At 38.2% G+C, this 24,512-nt stretch overlaps 2 protein-coding genes and 1 long non-coding RNA gene across 4 annotated transcripts; 2 read left to right on the plus strand and 1 right to left on the minus strand.

Moving 5' to 3' along the window:
* Positions 1-5,824: 5,824 nt before the first annotated feature.
* On the plus strand, positions 5,825-7,716 carry LOC109021347 (cyanidin 3-O-galactoside 2''-O-xylosyltransferase FGGT1-like). Its single transcript, XM_035688001.1, has one exon. The coding sequence runs from the start codon at positions 6,022-6,024 to the stop codon at positions 7,024-7,026; it is 1,005 nt and encodes a 334-aa protein (XP_035543894.1). The 5' UTR covers positions 5,825-6,021; the 3' UTR covers positions 7,027-7,716.
* Positions 7,717-18,791: 11,075 nt separating this feature from the next.
* On the plus strand, positions 18,792-21,110 carry LOC109021331 (cyanidin 3-O-galactoside 2''-O-xylosyltransferase FGGT1-like). Of its 2 annotated transcripts, none has more exons than XM_019003950.2 (2): positions 18,792-19,050; positions 19,378-21,110. In XM_019003950.2, exons 1-2 carry the CDS (start codon positions 18,792-18,794, stop codon positions 20,763-20,765), a joined length of 1,647 nt encoding a protein of 548 aa, XP_018859495.2. In that variant the 3' UTR covers positions 20,766-21,110. The 2 variants fall into 2 exon arrangements, with proteins under 2 accessions (XP_018859495.2, XP_018859501.2); XM_019003956.2 differs by having other exon boundaries at positions 18,796-19,046.
* A 238-nt stretch (positions 21,111-21,348) lies between these two features.
* Positions 21,349-22,009, minus strand: LOC109021342. Its single transcript, XR_002001075.2, has 2 exons — positions 21,903-22,009; positions 21,349-21,393 (listed from the first exon to the last, which is right to left on the minus strand). It is a non-coding gene; the product is annotated as an uncharacterized LOC109021342 (long non-coding RNA).
* Between the last annotated feature and the right edge of the window lie 2,503 nt (positions 22,010-24,512).

Here is a 24,512-nt window from a genome sequence, read left to right on the forward strand (position 1 = left end):
TGTTGATCCTAGACTTCTTCATGGTAAAGGTTGGGGTAAATTTTTCTAGCAACCTTGGGGCTGGACCCTCTCTCCTTTGCAAGAGGGACGAAGTGGCCTTTGGCTCACCCAGCCCTTTTGTAAGGGCAGTCTGTAACTGAACCCACTCCCGCATGTTGACGCTATAAGGAAAGTAAGCTTTTGTGGTCAAGGGCCGACCCGCACCATAGGCATTATAAGCGTCACTTTCACCTTGCAGGAAGGTAAGTTGCTCGTGGAGATTTCGTCGATGAAGATTACGTTGATAGAGAGTTCGTTAATGGAGAGTTCGTTGATTTTGTTGATGGAGATTACATTATGCCCTGAAATTTGCCATTGAATACAACACTTCTTTTCTTAGGGTCTATAGCTTATGCATGGAAACATAAATTCAAAACAATTAAACTAGCATAGCAATAGAATTTTCATAGATGTTCGGCATTCCAGGGATGTGGCGGTGACCACGTAGGGGCCATCCCCTCGGGGGCCTAGCTTTCCCTCCTGAGTGATTGTTGTAGATCCCATCATGTATTTATGCCAACACGTATTGCGCTTCTTCAAGGGAGATGCACCTCAAGAGAGGCGTCGAGTGGCCCCTCCCTTACAGAATTCCCTCGATCAGAGTGTAGCGCACTGCTCGATTTCTAATCTTTCTAGCCTTGTGCCTATCCTTGGGTATCCCATTGGTATACAAATACTTGAATATGTCCCTCTTCCAATATGGGGCGATGAGGCATATCTACATTACCTCGGTCCCTACGACGGGTACTTCACCTATTCGAGTCACTGTCTGCTCTGGCAAGAGAGAGTCTTCTTGTCCAGACATCGTGCACACCAACTTATCCACTTTTTGGTTTTCCGCCCTAGGCACCTACTGAATCTGGAAGTACTTGAAATGGGGGCGCTCGGCTTCTACTAGTGCCAAGTAGTTTTTCAATTTTTCACAATTTTCGGCAAACTCCCCTCAGACTTGATTGACCACCACCTGAGAGTTAGCTCGTACTTCAATTTCGGTGGCACCCAGAGACCTGGCTACTGCCAGCCCCGAAAGTAGTGCTTCATACTCCACTTTGTTGTTCGTAGTTTTGAACGCCAATTTAATAGTGTAGTGTACTCCTCTCCCTCAGATGTAACGATATGCACCCTCACTCCCCCTCTAACCAGGCAAGATGAGCCATCCAGAAAAACTTGTCAGGGCTTCACGAGAGGTGCATGATCACTCTCTGCGGAGAAGCTAGTAAACTCAGCAACAAAGTTTGCCAGAACTTGCCCCCTTAATGGTGTTCTATGGTGTGTATTTGATGTCAAATTCACTCAACTCTACTGCCTAGTTCTTGAGCCGGCTTGAGGCATCCGGTCGTTGCAGGATCTCTTTCAGGGGGTTTCTGTGAGGACCCTTACTGGGTGAGCCTAGAAATACGAGTGTAGCTTGCGTGTGGTTACTACTAGTGCAAAGGCTAGTTGTTCTATACGGGGGTATTTAGCTTCGTCCCCACGATATGCTCAGCTGGTATAGTAGACCAGCCTCTAAACTCCATCCTCTTTGCGCACTAATGCTGAATAGACTGCCTAGGGTAGATTGCCAAGTACAGGGTCAGCGTCTCCCTGCACTGGGGTTGGCTGAGGAGCAGGTGGCTCGTAAGGTACTTCTTGAGAGCCTTGAATGCCAGGTTGCACTCACTGTCCCATACATGTGCCTTTCACAGTACCTTGGAGAAAGGCAAGCACTTGTTGGTAGATCTTGACACGAACCTGTTGAGAGCCGCCACTCACCCTGCCAGTCTTTGCACCTCATTTTTGCTTCGGGGTGGGGCCACGTTGAGGATGGCCTCTACTTTCTTGGGGTTGGCTTCGATTCCACGTTTCGACACCATGGATCTTGGGGTTCAACTTCATCTGGTACTGTCTCAGTATTGTGAAAGCCTCCCTCAGATCATTCAGGTGATGTTCTGAGGTCCCACTCTTATCCAACAAGTCGTAGACCTCTATATTTCTTCCTACTTGATTTTTAAACATACAGTTGACCAATCGTTGGTAGGTGGTTCCCGTGTTCTTCAGCCCAAAAGGCATTGTTGTGTAACAATACAAGCCTCAGTCGGTGATGAAAGAGGTCTTTTCCTCGTCCTCCTTGTTCATGCAAATCTGGTTATACCTAGAGTAAGCGTCCTTGAAGCTAAGCATACGATGACTTACGGTGGAGTCGACAATCAGATCTATGCAAGGAAGCTAGAAACTGTCCTTCAGGCCAGCCTTGTTGAAATTGATGAAGTCAACGCACATTCTCCATTTGTCGTTTAGCTATTTTACAAACACCACGTTGGACAGCCATTCCATATAATGGGCTTCTCGGATGAATCCAATGGCAAACAGGCAGTCCACTTCCTTAGCTATGGTAATGTCCTTTTCTACCTCACTCCTTTGGCCTTTGGGTCTATGCTGAGGCTATGCTGTATGATTTTAGGGGCTATTCTAGTCATGTCCTCGTGGCTCCAGGAAAATACGTCCTGGTGCTCGGCGAGGAGTTGCTGCATGGTTCTCGACGCCTCAATCGTCATTTCACTACTGATCCTTACCATGGCTTCTGGTCGGTCTGGGTTGAGGGGAATGAATTCCAACTGCTCGTTTGGTTCCACCTTTCTGAGACTCTGCTCATCTCGGACCTCACCTTCGGCTAGTGCACAAATAGGAGGCGATGGCAAGGTGCAATCATCCACCGTCGAGCACACTACGCTTACCCCACCATTCAGAGGCATCCTTTCCTAGGTGTGCTCCCACCTTACTTCCGCGGCGTCCCCTCCGATCCTGGGAGTTTGGTTCTCCCGCTGGTCAGCTTCCATGTTCATCGGCATTACTAGTGGGCTTCCGTGTTGTCTCAGGCATACAAAGTACACACAAGATCTATAACAATCCCATAGACAATGCCATTGTTAACGTCATGTTTCATATGCCTTTGGGCCAGGTTCTAGCAACTCAGGTCTTCTAAACTTGGGCCTGCGAAAATATAGAAGAAGGCAACTGGGAGAGGGTGGCCATAGGGTCAAAGAGTCTTCGACGCCAAAGTCAGTAAATTCTCTTGGAAGATTATAAACAAGTGAGAGAGTCTAAGGATTAGAAAGAGTTTCTCGTCCTTGGGAGTTGTTATTTATATTGAGGTCTGGGAAGGGGACAGATTGTGTCTGTACCTATGGAGTCCATGCATTTCACATTGTTCCTCTTGTCAAAGTCCTTTAATGCAGTGTGGCTCTGTGATGACGTCATTAATGTGGCGTGTAGCTCGAGTAGTGGTGCCATTAATGTGGCATGGTTCCTTGACCTTGCTTTATCTTTGGTAGTCCATCGATATTCCCATGTTAGAGGATCGAGGGTTCTCTGTATTTCCCACTCTGCCTTGTACAAGTTCCCATGATCAGAGTGTGGCCGAGCGATGACATACGTGTCCATCCCATCAGCCAATTGGTTACTTTTCCTTGTAGACGTCTTGTTCCATGGGTGATCTTGAGCCTTGGGGCCAAGTATTGGGTCGTGGCCCAATGGGCTTGTGAAGTGGGGAAAATTCCCTTACACTTATAATTAAAGATTAATTTTCTCCTAGGTCAGGCTTTGAAGTACCGAGTTAGACAAAGAAGCTCTGCCTTCTCTCTAGAAAGAAAACAAATCCCTTCAAATGATGTCGCCAGAGAGGAAGGGTTGAGCTTCGGACCTCCACCTTCCTCTCCATTTCCTTTTTGTTTTCCTCTTCCTTTCTACTACCTATTTGTGAATATGCTTTTATGGTAGTGTTTTTCCTCCGTCATGAATTTTCTCAGATCTGCTGCACTCCGGCCATGAACAGTCGACACGCGCCCCACCACGATGTTCCCCTCCCTCCGATCTACTAGGACTACACGAAATCGCGCCCAAGATGTCTGGGCGTGGCCCTCACGTGCGATTTGTTTCCGCATGTGGTCTTCACGTGCCGCCGAACTCCGACAGCTCCACCGGCTACATGCGCCGCACCAGCAGAATCACCACCCTCCGATTCTTCAGATCGGCCAAACGCCTCCTCAATTCAACCGGTGCGTGGTCCTCACATGCCACTCCAGAGGCGTGGGTTGACTATTCCTCCGCTGCATATTTGCTCTTCCCTTGCTGGTCTATCCAGGTTACTGCTTTTCCTAATCAGTGATCTTGTGAGAGAGACTAAGGACCTCACCAACCAATACCACAAGACTTTCAACTACAGTGCATCCACTTGCACCGCTTCCAGCGGTGGCTTGCCTCCAAAACATCTTTTAAGGCAGTTCCCTCTTAGTAGGGCTTGGGTAGAGACCAAGAAATTGGTCTCAGAGCTCCTTTTTTTTTTCCACCACATTTGCACTGTGTTTGTTGTTTTGGGGTATTTTCTTGGGAACCCCACCCCCTCTAACATGTATCATCTTTTATTTTAATGAAGTTTGCTTGCTTAGAAAAAAAAAAAGAAAAAAAAAAAGAAAAGAAAAGACTAATTCTCTCCTTGTGGTTAATTGGATTAATAATGGATCTTTCCTCCTGAATTCACTCAAACATTTGGGATGATATTTTACATTTCAAAAATTGTTATTCATTCAGTATTAAACACTTTTACAGAGAAGGTACTGTGTTTGATGACAGCCTAGCCAATTATGGTGCCATGGTGCATACGCTAAAGTTTTCGTATCTTTTTCAACTCTGTAAGTTTATTATTGCTCTATTCTCTATGAATTGTGCATGTCTTCCTTCAATTCGACACAAAACTCATTTTTATTTTTAATACTCGCACATGCATACGCAATTTCCGTTCTCTTAGTGACTTTAGCCTTTACCGCACTCGGACTGTTTTATTATCTTCTTCTATATACATTGCATTGCATTATTAGTCACTGGATTGAAGAGAAATGGTCAAGGAATGGGGTCCAAGTGCTTTTAAATTTGTTTGGAGATTTTGACATGCGATGTTACATGCAATGCTATGTAACTCAATTATGCAAGTATAAAGCACATGCACCACACACCTCTTTGTTTATTTTTTATTTTTTATTTTTTGCGTTCTATTCAGTGAGCTGTTTGAAAACATTGCCCACCACATTGGTACCATCCAATCTTTTCAGCTTTTTAATCCTTGGTCCCCGTCCCCCCAAATTGTTAATCAGGCTTCTTAACTAACTTGGCTTTGGGTCCCACTTCACTCTCCCCTGGCCCTCTGCTTTTGACTTGTTTGGCAAACATTTGGGGTCGCATGCTATGCATAATGTGGAAATTTCATTATATGGGATTTTGTTTCATTACTCTAGGCTTAATGTCTATGCGATCTGTGAAGAATATAAACCATTTTTCCCAACCCTAATCTTTGTTTAGCATTTTCCTTTATTTTTTTTTTATTCCATTTTTCTCCTTCTTTTTTTTCTTTTCTTTTTTTTCTCCGAGGATTATAAGAAGACCGATCTACTGCATGTGTGAGTTCTCCAAGCAACACGTGCACTTAACAAGGGTCTCCACCTCATGCATAGCCACCGCACACCCACATTTTTTATCTTAATCCTCGTATAGAAATGTTTTTGTCCTAAAATAATTTGTCTCACATAACTAAATTTATAAATTGACATAGTTTTATGTGATATGTTAAATTATACAACTATTCTTATTATAAAATCACAAGAAGAAATCAGGCTTTTTTCAACAATTTTTAGATCATCGCAAAAAAATCGAGGCAAATAAAGACTAAAACAATAATATTTCTTTTAAAATATTATTGTGAAAAATATTATCAAAAGTGATGTGTATTTATCATTTTTTTTTTTTTATTATTAGGATCCCTCTACAGGACCAGCCAAAACTGTCGTCCCCTTTGCAGTTTCCTTCTTATTATTTTGTGGTCCAAAAACTTTCTGAAGTTGTTTGTGATCGGAGGCATACGCCGTGCTCCCAACTTCTTTTGAGGATCAAGCACTTTTTAATTGTTTTTGTTCGTGATTCTTGAACTTGTATTTTGTTGGTTTTGCAGCAAATATGAGCTCCGAGGCCCTTCCTCACATAGCCATGTACCCATGGTTCGCAATAGGCCACCTATACTCGTTCATGGACACCGCCAATAAACTTGCAGAGAGAGGCCACATAATCTCTCTCTTCTTGCCAACCAAAACTCAAACTAAGCTGGGGCCTCTTAATCTGTACAAAGACCTCATTTCTTTCATCCCAATTACTGTTCCACACGTAGATGGCCTCCCTTTTGGTACTGAAATAACTGCAGATATTCCTCGCTCATCGTTATCCCTCCTCACCACTGCCTTTGACCTCACTGAACCCACAATTGATTCCTCTCTTCGTAACATCAAGCCCCATTTCGTATTCTACGATTTCGCTCACTGGTTACCATCCTTGGCATGCATCAAGGCTATATGTCTTTCAGTTGTTGGCCCTCCAGCCGTGGGATATTTGATTAGCCCAGAAAGGAAACTCATTGAGAAACCCATAACAGTGGTCGATCTTAAAGCACCTCCGCAGAGATTCCCACCTTCTTCGATTAAGCTATCTACCCATGAATCCCGAGAAGCACTTACCCTTTTAACGGTGAAGAAAGGTGGCCAAGGCGGCATATCATTCGTGGAACGCCTAATGATCTCTTATATAGATTGCGATGCCCTTGTTTTCAAAGCCTGCAGGGAGATGGAAGGGATTTACTGTGACTATCTGGAAGCACAATTTAGAAAGCCTGTGATTCTTTCAGGCCCAATGGTGCCCAGGCCACCAACTTCAGCATTAGAAAACAAATGGGCAACGTGGATGGATAGCTTCGAGGCCAAAATTGTGATAGTCTGTGCATTGGGAAGCGAATGTATTTTAAAGAAGGATCAGTTTCAAGAACTAATTTTGGGTCTAGAGCTATCGGGTTTACCATTTTTCGCTGCGCTAAAACCACCAATGGGGGTTGAAACAATTGAGTCTGCATTGCCAGAAGGGTTTGAGGAGAGGGTAATGGGAAGAGGGCTTGTTCATGGGGAATGGGTTCAGTAGCAGTTGATTTTGCAGCACCCTTCTGTGGGGTGCATCGTGACACATTGCGGGTCAAACTCTTCAGCTGAAGGCCTAGTGAGTGAGTGCCAATTAGTGCTTCTGTCACACGCTGTGGAACAATATATCATTGCAAGGGAGTTGGCCGGAGATATAAAATTAGGAGTTGAGGTTGAAAAAGGTGAAGAAGACGGGCTATTTACTAGGGAGGGAGTGTGCAGGGCTGTGAGGGCAGTGATGGATGATGATAGCAAGGTTGGGCAGGAGGTGAGAGCCAACCATACTAAATGGCGAGAGTTACTGCTGAGCCCAGGGCTTGAGAATTCCTACCTTGACAGCTTCGTTCAAAGGCTGTATTCTCTGCTGGAATGATTGTATAACCGCTATAAAAAATAATGATTTTATTTATATTTTTCTAGGAAAAACTTTTCTCATCAGCCACTATTTACCACCCCACACCCTATAGTACCTTATGAAAAACACTCTTACACCCTATGAAAATGCTATAGAAGTGGAGTGTGATAGTGAATAGTGGCATAGCATTTCTCTTTCCATAGTATGTTGTTGGCTGCTGCAAGTTTCTGCCTCTGCCTTCCAGATATGAGTGTTGTTGCTAAGTGCAATACTAGTTTATGTCAATTATGCTATTTACAATTAGTGGGTGTATAATTTATAAACATATTATTTATTATCTTTTTCGTGTCTTGAACCTTATTATATACATATATGTGCGCAGCGAAGTTCATAGGAATCAAGTCTCCGATTCAGTATAGATGAAGTATGGGATCTCACTATTGAGATATGGAATGAACTTTGCTTAGAGGAACATGTGCATTTGATACTGTTGTGTACCCTGGCCCAAACATGACCACCCAGATCGATTTCTTCCAACATCTCATAAAAGAAAGATGTTTACTGCTAGAGACCTGAAGTCCTCTGTGTGCCTTGTCAGTCTTGTGGGTAATGACTACACTAGTTACATTGCCAGGAATGGATCTGCACATGTGAGAATTTTTTATCGATAAATCCGTGTAAGTACTGATCATCTGTGAAAATGTTGCCACTAGTTCTTAATTATCTAGCAGTATCATTATTTCCCTTACGTAGAAAGAAATTATTAATTGGGTAGATAATTGGCCCGAGAGGCATGTTGAGTTGTCGCACATCCTAATTAAACGGGTTCAATCTTATGCACATTAGACATTCATATGCACATCAGGAAAATGCTCGGAACCCGTTTTGGGTTCCCGTTTAAGTACACAACTGTTCTTAAACTTTGCATTTTTGTCTTTAATATGCGAAGACAAAACTGTTGGGGTATTTTGTCGAGCACTTGGTGCTCTGAAAATCATCTATTTGTCTACAACAAAACTCAACAATGAGTCTCAGCCGCAAACAAATTCCAAAACAGCCACAAAAAAAATCCAAACAAATTCTAAAACAAATTCCAAAAACAATTTTACTTCGTTTCGAAAATAATGACCCAAAAAAAAATTGTAGATTTACCTTAGAAGAACTGAGCAGGGGAGACGTTTCACTGGGCTGCCTTGCCTACTCGGGAAGACGTTGACAACGAACTGGGCAGGGAAGACGAACTGGGTTCCCTAGCATTTTCCATGCACATAAACGTCCAGATCTGACGACTTGCAAAGCAAGCCCACTTAAGGTTAAGTTGGGCTTCACTTCGATTTACTGAATTTAACACGGCCCAATTTTCCGCACTGCTTCTGATGCCCCACGTAGCAAACAGAAGTTCCAAGATTTAACATTTACTTAAATTACAACGAAAAAACAAAAATAAAAAATAAAAACAAAAAGCAAGCTGAATAAGGTAAGTGTAATTACAGGAAAAATACAAAAAGTTAAAGCAGAATGCTTGTCGAGATAATTACAATTTTATTTATTTATTTATTTTTACAATATCGTAGTATTATAAACTAATTATTCTTTCATATATAATTTTTTTTTTTAAATAAATAAATAAAAATTGGCAACATGTGGTCGTCGAAGTAGTTATGAACATGACTTCCTCGACTATATTTTATCTTCCTAAAAGTAGATTCCTAGGATATTCCGACAAGTGAGACATTAAAGATTATGGCCACGCTTGGATGTGAGACGATTTTAGATGATTTATAAATAATAATAAAATATTAAATATAGAGCGATATCAGATGACTCAACTACCTAAACACAGCACGTCCTTATAATTAAATTAACCTCTAGAAAGTCATGAGGAACCATACATAGAAGACAGCTTAAACAAAAGTATGGAATGGCTCATAAATCAGTAATGTTATGTTAGTCAGACCAGAAGCCACATGTTGAATACAGTAGATCTGGTCACCACCACAATAGTAAAACGTTAGGTACTCTGATCTTTAATTATTCGCATATATAAAAAACGAGAAAAAGACTGAATCCTTCGTATATATTTATTAATATTCCTTCTAATAGAAATTAATTAAAACTAATTAAGAAAGTGGATTAATAGAAACTTGTAGCATAATAGTATAGACAGCTTATATTATATATATAATAGATATCAAAAGAGGAAATTCAACAAAAAATAAATAAAGAATATTTGAAATCGTAATATTTATAGTTTTATTTTTTTAAAATCTCTTTATAATTATAATATTTTTCTTAAAATCTGATATCTCTTTTTGCGACATCATCACTTGCACGTGGTATGGGGTACTATCGTTCATTTTGAATGGCCTAAATGCCGAATATGTCCAGTTCTACGTATTTAACAATTTTCAATCTTAATAAAAAATCTTTTGAATTTTTATCTATTTAATCACTTATCTATTTAATTATTCTCCCCAAGCCTTCGATCAAAACCCTCCTAGACTCAGAGTTAGCGAAAGGGGGTGGGAGCTTCGGCTCCTCCCTCCTCATCTATTCTCCTTCCGCTCCTTTCTCCTTCTCTTATTGTCTGTGTATTTTTTTTTGTTAGTTTTTGTATTTTTCAGGACCGAATAAAGGAGGATTGTCGTTCGGGCCTTTCCGTCCGTCACTTGTCAACACGCACCCCACCGGGAAGATGCCCAGCCGCCGATCTTCAAGACCACAGAATCCGGCGTCCATCGAAGTGGAGCGTAGCCCGCACGCGCGAGAGTAAGTTTCCTGATCTCGTCTGCGCGTGTTTACCACGCCCTACCGGGGAGCCTTTTTCTAACGCCACGCTCGGCTTCTCCGGATTCCTCGACTCCAGGACTTCCAAGACTGACTGTCGACTTTCCTCCCTGAGTGACCAGTGAACTGCATGCGCCACTGCCGACGTTATGTGCATTGTTCATTCATTTTGTTGTCCAGTTTTTGTTTTTCTATTTTTGTCGTTCAGTTTGTTCGTTTTTGACCTGAGTGTGGTGTTGAGTTTTGGATTGGACACAATCCGGAGCTAGAGCTGTTCGAGAGAGGCGGACGATGTTACTGTCGGTGGTCGTACGGCCAGTGCTCGTGCGTAGGTGGCTACCTGCACAATGGAGGCTGTGTGCTCGTGCTTAAAGCTGGGTGCTCGTGTCGTTGAGACTCGATTTGTTGATGCTTGCGGTAGGCGTGACGTCCGGGTTCACGCCAATGCTTGTGGCTTTGTAGTTGGTTATGTGTTTTTATTTATAGTTTTTGGCTTTGTTATTTTAGTTAGTATTATAATAGAAATAGGCTTTTGGATTTAATATCCATAGCAGTGTCCCGTACTCTTCCTCCTTGAGAGGACAGAGGGGGTCGTGAAGTTCTGTTTTTGCAGAACGCTTTCTCTGTTTGGAGAGAGTTTTTAGAAGTTAAGAAAATGTCTGGCACAAAAGAATTTGTGTATGGAGAAGCTCCAGATCTGATGCGTAGTTTGACTTATAGTCTGGATTTTCCATGTATAAGTCACATTTGTAACTTCGTTTTATTAATGAAACGAGTCTGTTTCCATAAAATAAAATAAAAAAAAAAAGAATTCAAATATTTATAGAATAAAGACAAACCTTTATCTATTAATTTATTTATCTTTGAATTTAAATATTTATAAATAAAGATAAAGGCAAATTACAATTATCCAATAATTCAAATAGGTCGTAGTCATCTAATCCTAGCCAACAAATTTTTACATCAACAATCTTCCCATTTGACGGATTCGTGACAAAACCAACTTGATGAATGTAATATAAAACCTGTCAACAGTACAAACAGTAGAGCAAGAGATCGAGTAGAGATTCCAGGCAAAAAATAATGACAAAGAACAATGACTAAAATCTAAGCATGTTCTAATCTTGGAGTTGAATTATATCCATATTTTAGTTATCCCCCTCAATATTAAAATTTATTAATCAGAATAATAAAAACTCATTCAACTCTCCATCAACAACACAATTACTTAAACTCCCCCTAAAACTCACAATACGAATTTCATAAAATCCGAAGTAAATCAATCTTCCAATATATCTCCCCATTTTTGTCACTAATCTGACAAGACTCATAACTCACATGCATCTCAACTTTTCATGGATTATATGCATCTGATATATGAACATGAATGCAAGTAAAATCATTACAAAATAAATGAAGTAGCTTGGTTGAGACATAAAAATAAACACTTGATGGGCACTAGTTAAAAACTGAGAGATAGAATGCAGCAACCCACCAAAATCATGCTTAATACATGAATAAAATACTCTCATATGATCAACTATGTCAATGCCCACTCTGCCCAATCAAAATCGCAGACTCAACATCATAAATCAACAATCAAAATCCCAGTTTTCAGATATTGATGTGTCGAAACCTAGAACTAGAAGCAGAGAGTGATTTGAATAAACTCAAAATTTTACCGTGAATCCGTGATGGAGAGCCTTTTTCTTTCTACATAAACAATGAAGCAAGTAACATGCCTAGATGCATCATAGTTCAAGTATAATGTCACTCACAAAATAAATTCAATAGAGTTCATTCTCTTATTTGCAACAATCACTATAGATATTCATCCTCAAAAGATCATCAATGTCAAAGTTCTTGTGAGTGTGTGAGTGAGTAACCTTATATCATAACACTTTTATATCTTCTTTCTTCAATATATTTTTTAGACCTTTATTTATGGATGTTTTGCTTCTTATAGATGCTCACAAGAGTTTGTTACACACCTTAAAAGTTAAACTTTATGCTAGGGCCTAGATACATGAGCATCTCCTCCAAACACTAGTTTGCACAACCCCCTTTTTGTGTTCATATTTATTGCTCATCTTTTTTTATAATGATTAGAGCAACGATTATTTCTATAAGAACTAAAGGAGGTAGATCCATGTAGGGTGTTTGTCTTTTTCTACAATGATTAAATACCAACTTTTTCTATATGAATCAACTCTTTGTGTTTAGCAATGGGAGATTTCTTTATTATTGTACTAGGTTCAACTAGTATTAGTCAATTCAAAGCATGAACTCCCTCTATGGTGAGCATCTCAATAATAAATATAGAATTTAATTATGAGGTGCATACACATAAGCTTCTCATAGTGTTTTGTAAATGAACTTGGTCAAGATGACTCATAGGATTAGTATGCTCAAAGTGAACTGCTCAAAGTAAAAATATGCATAAGTTCAAAAATTTATCATTTGAGAACATAAGTGCTCGAACTTTGACATATCAAGCATGCACTTTTTTTAAAAAAAAAAAAAAAACTTAAACTAATCAAATGGGTTTTTATATTTTATTTTTTTTCTTATATAAAACTGAAAAACAGAAACATGAAGCAAAACATAAATATAAAACAGAAAAATAAAATGCATGTCCTAAACTACTAAAATGAAATGCAATGAATGCAAGAACATGCAAGTGATCCTTTCAATTAATATGACAAAACATCTTCTTTAACCACCCACTTTACTTTAAATTGTGTCTTATTATTTTCATCAACACCACTTTGTATGAACTTTTCTTTATTGTGAAGGCAAAATTCTGCTAGTTCACCAAGTTTTAGAGTTATAAAGGTGATTTGTTGACTCATCTCATCAACTTGATTTTTTGAGTCTTTCCCTTCTTTTTTAGCTTTCTTTCACCTCCATTTTTTTTCACTATATTCAAGTTAAAGCAACATGACCTTATATGACAAGTAGGGAAAGAAGTTGATTATTGTGGCCAAGAATACCACAATGATGACAAATAGGAATAAACTTACCTTTGGACTTACTTTGGTTGGGCTTCTTTGTCATTGTTCTATCATGCGAGGCTCTTGGAACATGAGTTTTAGACATGGCTTTGTTTGGAGCTTCCTCTTCTCAACTTCCTTTGATAAAAATGATGCATTTTGATGAAGTGGTAGCAGATGATGATCATTTAAGTTCCATACCTTGGGAAACTGTATACCCTAAATCATGCGATCACAACTAGATTTTTGAAAACTCGACATCTCTTCTAATTTTTGTATTGCTATTTTTTGTTTGCACTCCTGAAACTTTTCCAATTATTTTTCAAGTGTAGCATTTTGATCTTTCAATATTGATACTTCAACATTAGAAATTTTTAATGCCTCAGAGAAATTGTTTTTCTCATTCTCCACAGTAGTAAATTTATTGTACAACTTCTTGTTGAGTTTCTTTAATTTGACCACTTCTTCACACACATTATTGTATGCTTCCTGTAAATTTAGTTCTTGGTCAGCATCAACAAGTGATACATTTGAATCACTGAAATTACAACCACTTTCAGATTTTGTTAGTGCAATCTCAGGAAAATCATTCACAATAGAAGAAAAAACCATAAAATATTTTTCATCATCAGATGATGAGCTTGAACTTTCAGAATCTGAACTACCACTAAATGTGACATTCATTGCTTTTTCTTTACTTTTCTTAATATTTGGACATTCAATTCTTATGTGGCCATAACCAGAACATTCATAGCACTTTATTTTATTATTATTATAAAATTTTTATTTATTCCAATTTTCAGAATAATTTTTCTTTACAAAAAGTTCTTTATCTTGCTTTTGTTTTCCACTAGCTTTCTTGTTAAACAAGAATTTTCTAAATTTCCTTTCAATGAGATCTATATCCTCATTATTAAAATTTTCCTCAACATAAAAATCATCTTGATCCTTTTTTATTATTTTTATAGCAATAGACTTACATTTTCTTATTTGAGGAAGTGAGGATTCATACGTTTGTAAGGAACCGACCAGCTCTTCAACCTTTATTGCATCCAAATCTTTGATTTCCTCAATGGCAGTAACCTTAGGCCGAAATCTTTCTAGTAGAGACCTCAAAATCTTCTGGTAGAGACCTCAAAATCTTTCTCAACCCTTGAATCTTCCACCTTCTCACCGAGATTAAACCTGGAATTAACAATATCGTTACGCTTAGCATAAAAATTATTAAAACTTTCATCTTCCATCATCTTAATCTCTCCAAATTTTGAAGTAAGCAATTGTAATTTTGAGTTTTTCACAATTTTCTATTCTTTCGTGTGTAACCTCCAAGATGTCACATGCTTCTTTAGCAATCTCACACATGGAGATTCTCTTAAATTCTTCTGGAGATACAGCCATGAATATAGCATTCAGTCCCTTGCTATTCCAATTACAGTTGCTAATATCATCTTTTGTCTAAGCATCAATACTTATTGCTGGTTTAGTCCATTATTTTTCAACGGAATACCACACTCGTTCATCCAACGATTTGAGAAAAGCCCTCATATGAACTTTCCAATATGCATAGTTTTTCCATCAAAGTGTAGCGGGACATGTAGCGACATAGTCAACAGGAGAACGGATCACACTCGAATGAGTGAACCACGCTCTGATGCCAATTAAAATTACCCAAGTACCCCTCTAATGCAATGGAAATATCTATCAATTCATTCAATAAATTGGTTAGTATTCAAGCATGCAATTAATTTAATAATTAAACAATAACATAAAATAAATAAATTGCATAACACTAAGATTGGTATCGAAGGGAAACCCTTTAAAGAACTCTTTAAAGGTAAAACCATACGGGGTAGCCAAACCCAGGAAAGACAATCTTATTATTTGAAAATCAATTACAAGTATTCATCAATTACAAAACCTTTTCAACTTGACTCTCTTATTTGCCCAGACAAACGACTTGTTTGTCTTCTACCGTAGTAGCAGCCAGAACCTCTGGCGATCTTCAAATATTATCTTTCCTCCTAGAACTCTAGAGGCTGAAGTCCAATAACACGATCATCCACACTCGAAGCACGATCACACTCAAAGAGAGATCACAAATATGAAAATTCACTGAGGAATTTTCTCATCAAATAATGCACTAGAAAGTGCTCTAGCAAATATGTAAATCTGAATCTCTCACAGTCTTAACCAATAGAATCCATTAAATAAACTATCTGGAAAGAGTTCCAGTTTCAGTAGGATTCTGCTGACGGATAGAATCTGTCGCGAAGACGTATCCTAACAGATTGCTAACATGTTGCGATAACTCTTCTTTGCAGTAACTGATTTCCATTCAACTTCTGTTCTGGATAACTTCTTGATAGTTCGAAATTCTTTCTGCTTGATATCTTCTTTTTGAATCTTCTATCCAGATCATTTGATATCTCCTATCATTTCGAACATTCAATCTTGATCAAAAGTCTTTTGAATCTTTATCTATTTAACCATTTATCTTAGAAATCAAATATTCATAGATAAAGATAAAGACAAACCTTTATCTATTAATCTATTTATCTTTGAATTTAAATATTTATAGATAAAGATAAAGACAAATTACATTTATCCAATAATTCAAATAGGTCCTAGTCATCTAATCCTAGCCAACAAACTTTTACATCAACACTTCTAAATCATATATAGTTCTAAATTCAAATTCTCCATGTAATTAGTTTAAACATCGACATTAATATTATTAAAAAAGGATCATTAATATTAGGTTTGAGATTCTAAAGGGGTCAAAAGAATTAATCTCAAATCTAAACTCATCATGTAGCTAGCAATACTATGCATTGTTAGAGAGACTTAGGCTTGGTTTGGTTATACAGATGAGATAATATGAGAAATCTATGAATAGTAGTGAGATAATTTGTGGATAGTAGTGAAATTATTTGTGTTAAGAATTTTTATATGGAGTTTTGTCAAAGGAGAGCGAAAATGTTGAATAAAAAAATTATAAAGTTAAGAGGGTTAGAATATAATTTTTTAATATATTTTTTTTTTGTTGGATTTTAAAAAGTTAGATTGTTTTTTGTATTTTGTTTGAGAGTTTGGAAAAGTTATAATGATTAGGTAATGATTAGATGAAAAAGTTTAAAATTTGAAATTGAAAATTAATGTTTGTGTTTGAATGGTGTTTGGATATTGAGACGCACGAGATGGTTTTATATATTTGCAAAAACAAACTAGGCCTTATAGGAGGGAGGCCCTACGATCAGTACTAATTTCGAAAGATTGAAAGAATAAGTTGCAAATATGTATATGAGTTAAACAAAATAATGTTTTAAAATCAGTAGATTGCTAGATGGATAAATTACGACATGGCGTTTGCACATTCAATCTTGGAAAACGGAATAATAGCTTATGAATCCACTCAAAAAGTTTACATTAAAAGAAGCTTGATTAATTCCTTGTTTGCTTTCTGGGATAAAATCCAAAACTTTGAAACAAGGGAGTCAGCTTGCACATTGGCCGGTTGGGAGTGAGTCCCCGACTCAAACGGTGATGCATGTGGGATCTATATGATAAGATTGATGAGTTTTATGTGCATGAAAAAATGGTAGTTCCTCGCCTCGGTGATAAATATGTATACTTTAGATTTGCACATAGGATAATTCTTCAAATGGGAGATTCCTCCCCATACTTATATACTCGTGTTTTATTCATAGTGTGGTTCCTCGTCATAGCTATGGTGGTTCTTTTTTCAAGGGTTCTGATCAATTTAAATTGCTATGGTGGACAAGATCTTAGATATGTTTATAAGGAATGAACAATCATCTCTTATAGAACCGGTTTTATGAGATGAGTTAGACCCATAAATTTTTTCAGTAACACCCTTCTTTTTCTCTTTGTAGAAGGTATTCTTTTGCCATATGGGAGGATAATCATAAAATTTGAATACCGTTCTCTTCTTTAAAAAAAAATTCACATAGATTTCACTAATTATTTAATTGGAACGCTTTTTAAACTAGAGTCAGTCTAAAACTCATTTTTATTATTAATACTTGCACATGCATATACAATTTCCGTTCTCTCAGTGGCTTTAGCCTTTACCGCATTGATATTCCCTTCACGAATCACGACAAGTCCGGGGAATAAAAGTTAAGAAATAAGTTGGTGCAAACTGCAAAGGATCCTTTTCTTCGATGAAGCAGATTCTTCAGCTGCTGTTTCTTTGAAAGTACTGAGAAACCAATGCTGCATGCTAACAACAACCTTTTATGTTCTCTTTTCTTCATACCAAGACAATACAGAGAAATAGGGTAAAAGTTCTTTCAGGAAGCTACGTAGAATCTTTTCAACTTTGATCATTTGGATTCATTTGATTGAGAAGAGTTTTTTTATTTTATATATATCTTTTACTTCCTGAAAAGATTTGACTATACGGAACATTACAAGTAAGAAACCATCAATTGCTTTAGAAATCTTCCAATGATGAACGGCCAATTCATCTACGGATTCTGAACTGGTTATCATTGTTTGTCCTCCAAGACAACAGCACTCTATGGCTCTGAATGGCTCTGAGCTCTCTGCTCTGGTGACAGCCCAATGGCCAACACAATGTAAGAACCCAACCCAACTAATGTTCCGGTCCGGATGATCTGCAGCCTTATCATCATATATAGTGCATGAAATGTCTCGGACTGTTTTATTATCTTCTTCTATATACATTGTATTGCATTTTTAGTCATTGGATTGAAGAGAAATGGTCAAGGAATGGGGTCCAAGTGCTTTTAAATTTGTTTGGAGATTTTGACATACGATGTTACATGCAATGCTATGTAACTCAATTATGCAAGTATAAAGCACATGCACCACACACCTCTTTGTTTATTTTTTATTTTTTATTTTTTTGCGTTCTATTCAGTGAGCTGTTTGAAAACATTGCCCACCACATTGCTACTATCCAATCTTTTCAGCTTTTTAATCCTTGGTCCCCCTCCCACGGCCCCCCAAATTGTTAATCAGACTTCTTAACTAACTTGGCTTTGGGTCCCACTTCACTCTCCCCTGGCCCTCTGCTTTTGACTTGTTTGGCAAGCACTTGGGGTCACATGCTATGCATAATGTGGAAATTTCATAATATGGGATTTTGTTTCATCCCCTAGGACCTTCACCCAAAGCTAAGAAAATAAGTGGATTGTAATTCCAGAAATGTACATCTCATAATGAAAGATATTGATGATGCTTACACTTGATTTGTTGTGCATCTTTGTCATTTTCACTAATATCATCACTTAAATTGCGTCACATCAAATGGTGTGAGCGTAGATGATAAATTTAAGATTAAGACACCGTTCGGATACAGAAATACTCTCAACCATCTCATCTTATCTTATCTCATAATTACAACTTTCTCAAATTTTCATATAAAATATAATAAACAATTCAACTTTTTCAAATTTTAAAATAATAATAATATTAAAAAATAATATTGTAATAATATTTTATTCAACTCATTTAAAATCATCTCACTATCCAAACGAGTGTTTAAGTAGCATTACCATTTTACCCCTCTGACCCAAAACACTTTTGATAGAAAATGATTTCAAAACATTTGAATAGAGGAGTATGGAAGAAAATATCTTTCATACAATGCCACCTAATCTTTTCCTACAGAACTTTCAATCAAAACAAACAGCTCAACAACAGTTTCATGTCACGGCTTCCCTTTCAATTCTTTGTTTGCATTATTATAACTTCAAACACCATTGGAAAATGACTGATCTCCACTCCAAAATAGGAGACACAACCTCTCCATACATCTATTGCCTTGCCCCCATTGAAAGCTTATATTTTGTGAGGAGCAAGGAGGGGAAGATCTATCTGCATTCTTTAATCATGACTTCCGTAGGTCAATTTTCTATATTTCTTATTCTGTATTCGTCCATTAAGATTCTTCTTTCTAGCATGTTTTCTAGATTTTATGGGGTCACATGCTATGCATAATGTGGAAATTTCATTATATGGGATTTTGTTTCATTACTCTAGGCTTAATGTCTATGCGATCTGTGAAGAATATAAACCATTTTTCTCAACCCTAATCTTTGTGGTCCAAAAACTTTCTGAAGTTGTTTGTGATCGGAGGCATACGCCGTGCTCCCAACTTCTTTTGAGGATCAAGCACTTTTTAATTGTTTTTGTTCGTGATTCTTGAACTTGTATTTTGTTGGTTTTGCAGCAAATATGAGCTCCGAGGCCCTTCCTCACATAGCCATGTACCCATGGTTCGCAATAGGCCACCTATACTCGTTCATGGACACCGCCAATAAACTTGCAGAGAGAGGCCACATAATCTCTTTCTTCTTGCCAACCAAAACTCAAACTAAGCTGGAGCCTCTTAATCTGTACAAAGACCTCATTTCTTTCATCCCAATTACTGTTCCACACGTAGATGGCCTCCCTTCTGGTACTGAAATAACTGCAGATATTCCTCGCTCATCGTTATCCCTCCTCACCACTGCCTTTGACCTCACTGAACCCACAATTGATTCCTCTCTTCGTGACATCAAGCCCCATTTCGTATTCTACGATTTCGCTCACTGGTTACCATCCTTGGCTCGCCGCCTATGCATCAAGGCTATATGTCTTTCAGTTGTTGGCCCTCCAGCCGTGGGATATTTGATTAGCCCAGAAAGGAAACTCATTGAGAAACCCATAACAGTGGTCGATCTTAAAGCACCTCCGCAGAGATTCCCACCTTCTTCGATTAAGCTATCTGCCCATGAATCCCGAGAAGCACTTACCCTTTTAACGGTGAAGAAAGATGGCCAAGGCGGCATATCATTCGTGGAACGCCTAATGATCTCTTATATAGATTGCGATGCCCTTGTTTTCAAAGCCTGCAGGGAGATGGAAGGGATTTACTGTGACTATCTGGAAGCACAATTTAGAAAGCCTGTGATTCTTTCAGGCCCAATGGTGCCCAGGCCACCAACTTCAGCATTAGAAAACAAATGGGCAACGTGGATGGATGGCTTCGAGGCTAAAACTATGATATTCTGTGCATTCGGAAGCGAATGTATTTTAAAGAAGGATCAGTTTCAAGAACTAATTTTGGGTCTAGAGCTATCGGGTTTACCATTTTTCGCTGTGCTAAAACCACCAATAGGGGTTGAAACGATTGAGTCTGCATTGCCAAAAGGGTTTGAGGAGAGGGTAATGGGAAGAGGGCTTGTTCATGGGGAATGGGTACAGCAGCAGTTGATTTTGCAGCACCCTTCTGTGGGGTGCTTTGTGACACATTGCGGGTCAAACTCTTCAGCTGAAGGCCTAGTGAGTGAGTGCCAATTAGTGCTTCTGCCACACGCTGTGGAACAATATATCATTGCAAGGGAGTTGGCCGGAGATATAAAATTAGGAGTTGAGGTTGAAAAAGGTGAAGAAGACGGGCTATTTACTAGGGAGGGAGTGTGCAGGGCTGTGAGGGCAGTGATGGATGATGATAGCAAGGTTGGGCAGGAGGTGAGAGCCAACCATACTAAATGGCGAGAGTTACTGCTGAGCACAGGGCTTGAGAATTCCTACCTTGACAGCTTCGTTCAAAGGCTGTATTCTCTGCTGGAATGATTGTATAACCGCAATAAAAAATAATGATTTTATTTATATTTTTCTAGGAAAAACTTTTCTCATCAGCCACTATTTACCACCCCACACACTATAGTACCCTATGAAAAACACTCCTACACCCTATGAAAATGCTATAGAAGTGGGGTGTGATAGTGAATAGTGGCATAGCATTTCTCTTTCCATAGTATGTTGTTGGCTGCTGCAAGTTTCTGCCTCTGCCTTCCAGATATAAGTGTTGTTGCTAAGTGCAATACTAGTTTATGTCAATTATGCTATTTACAATTAGTGGGTGTATAATTTATAAACATATTATTTATTATCTTTTTCGTGTGTTGAACCTTATTATATACATATATGTGCGCAGCGAAGTTCATAGGAGTCAAGTCTCCGATTCAGTATAGATGGAGGAAGTATGGGATCTCACTATTGAGATATGGAATGAACTTTGCTTAGAGGAACATGTGCATTTGATACTGTTGTGTACCCTGGCCCAAACATGACCACCCAGATCGATTTCTTCCAACATCTCATAAAAGAAAGGTGTTTACTGCTAGAGACCTGAAGTCCTCTGTGTGCCTTGTCAGTCTTGTGGGTAATGACTACACTAGTTACATTGCCAGGAATGGATCTGCACATGTGAGAATTTTTTATCGATAAAGCAGTGTAAGTACTGATCATCTGTGAAATGTTGCCACTAGTTCTTAATTATCTAGCAGTATCATTATTTCCCTTACGTAGAAAGAAATTATTAATTGGGTACATAAATGGCCCGAGAGGCATGTTGAGTTGTCGCACATCCTAATTAAACGGGTTCAATCTTATGCACATTAGACATTCATATGCACATCAGGAAAATGCTAGGAACCCGTTTTGGGTTCCCGTTTAAGTACACAACTCTTCTTAAACTTTGCATTTTTGTCTTTAATATGCGAAGACAAAACTGTTGGGGCATTTTGTCGAGCACTTGGTGCTCTGAAAATCATCTATTTGTCTACAACAAAACTCAACAATGAGTCTCAGCCACAAACAAATTCCAAAACAGCCACAAACAAAATCCAAACAAATTCTAAAACAAATTCCAAAAACAATTTTACTTTGTTTCGAAAACAATGACCCAAAAAAAAATTGTAGATTTACCTGAGACGAACTGAGCAGGGGAGACGCGGGGCAGGGGAGACGTTACACTGGGCTGCCTCGCCTACTCGGGAAGACGTTGACAACGAACTGTGCAGGGAAGCCGAACTGGGTTCCCTAGCATTTTCCATGCACATAAACGTACCGATCTGACGACTTGCAAAGCAAGCCCACTTAAGGTTAAGTTGGGCTTCACTTCGATTTACTGAATTCAACACGGCCCAAGTTACCCCACTGCTTCTGATGCCCCACGTAGCAAACAGAAGTTCCATGATTTAACATTTACTTAAATTACAACGAAAAAACAAAAAAATAAAAATAAAAACAAAAATAAAGCAGACTATGGTAAGTGTAATTACAGGAAAAAAACCAAAAAGTTAAAGCAGAATGCTTGTCGAGATAATTACAATTTTATTTATTTATTTATTTTTACAATATCGTAGCATTATAAACTAATTATTCTTTCATATATAATTTTTTTAAAATAAATAAATAAATAAAAATTGGCAACATGTGGTCGTCGAAGTAGTTATTGACATGACTTCCTCGACCATATTTTATCTTCCTAAAAGTAGATTCCTAGGATATTCCGACAAGTCATGTTACAAATTAGTTGTGTTAACCATTTAGCTGGCACAGGCGATATTTGGATAGTGAGACGATTTTAGATGATTTATAAATAATAATAATAAAATAAAAAATAATAATAAAATATTAAAAATAGAGCGATATCAGATTATTCAACTACCCAAACACGGCACGTCCTTATAATTAAATTAACCTCCAGAAAGTCATGAGGAACCATACATAGAAGACAGCTTAAAAAAAAGTATGGAATGGCTCATAAATCAATAAGGTTATGTTAGTCAGACCAGAAGCCACATGTTGAATACAGTAGATCTGGTCACCACCACAATAGTAAAACGTTAGGTACTCTGATCTTTAATTATTCGCATATATAAAAAACGAGAAAAAGACTGAATCCTTCGTATATATTTATTAATATTCCTTCTAATAGAAATTAATTAAAACTAATTAAGAAAGTGGATTAATAGAAACTTGTAGCATAATAGTATAGACAGCTTATATTATATATATAATAGATATCAAAAGAGGAAATTCAACAAAAAATAAATAAAGAATATTTGAAATCGTAATATTTATAGTTTTATTTTTTTAAAATCTCTTTATAATTATAATATTTTTCTTAAAATCTGATATCTCTTTTTGCGACATCATCACTTGCACGTGGTATGGGGTACTATCGTTCATTTTGAATGGCCTAAATGCCGAATATGTCCAGTTCTACGTATTTAACAATTTTCAATCTTAATAAAAAATCTTTTGAATTTTTATCTATTTAATCACTTATCTATTTAATTATTCTCCCCAAGCCTTCGATCAAAACCCTCCTAGACTCAGAGTTAGCGAAAGGGGGTGGGAGCTTCGGCTCCTCCCTCCTCATCTATTCTCCTTCCGCTCCTTTCTCCTTCTCTTATTGTCTGTGTATTTTTTTTTGTTAGTTTTTGTATTTTTCAGGACCGAATAAAGGAGGATTGTCGTTCGGGCCTTTCCGTCCGTCACTTGTCAACACGCACCCCACCGGGAAGATGCCCAGCCGCCGATCTTCAAGACCACAGAATCCGGCGTCCATCGAAGTGGAGCGTAGCCCGCACGCGCGAGAGTAAGTTTCCTGATCTCGTCTGCGCGTGTTTACCACGCCCTACCGGGGAGCCTTTTTCTAACGCCACGCTCGGCTTCTCCGGATTCCTCGACTCCAGGACTTCCAAGACTGACTGTCGACTTTCCTCCCTGAGTGACCAGTGAACTGCATGCGCCACTGCCGACGTTATGTGCATTGTTCATTCATTTTGTTGTCCAGTTTTTGTTTTTCTATTTTTGTCGTTCAGTTTGTTCGTTTTTGACCTGAGTGTGGTGTTGAGTTTTGGATTGGACACAATCCGGAGCTAGAGCTGTTCGAGAGAGGCGGACGATGTTACTGTCGGTGGTCGTACGGCCAGTGCTCGTGCGTAGGTGGCTACCTGCACAATGGAGGCTGTGTGCTCGTGCTTAAAGCTGGGTGCTCGTGTCGTTGAGACTCGATTTGTTGATGCTTGCGGTAGGCGTGACGTCCGGGTTCACGCCAATGCTTGTGGCTTTGTAGTTGGTTATGTGTTTTTATTTATAGTTTTTGGCTTTGTTATTTTAGTTAGTATTATAATAGAAATAGGCTTTTGGATTTAATATCCATAGCAGTGTCCCGTACTCTTCCTCCTTGAGAGGACAGAGGGGGTCGTGAAGTTCTGTTTTTGCAGAACGCTTTCTCTGTTTGGAGAGAGTTTTTAGAAGTTAAGAAAATGTCTGGCACAAAAGAATTTGTGTATGGAGAAGCTCCAGATCTGATGCGTAGTTTGACTTATAGTCTGGATTTTCCATGTATAAGTCACATTTGTAACTTCGTTTTATTAATGAAACGAGTCTGTTTCCATAAAATAAAAAAAAAAAAAAAGAATTCAAATATTTATAGAATAAAGACAAACCTTTATCTATTAATTTATTTATCTTTGAATTTAAATATTTATAAATAAAGATAAAGGCAAATTACAATTATCC

Source organism: Juglans regia, chromosome 3 (assembly GCF_001411555.2).
Source record: "Juglans regia cultivar Chandler chromosome 3, Walnut 2.0, whole genome shotgun sequence".
Taxonomy (NCBI): Eukaryota; Viridiplantae; Streptophyta; class Magnoliopsida; order Fagales; family Juglandaceae; genus Juglans; species Juglans regia.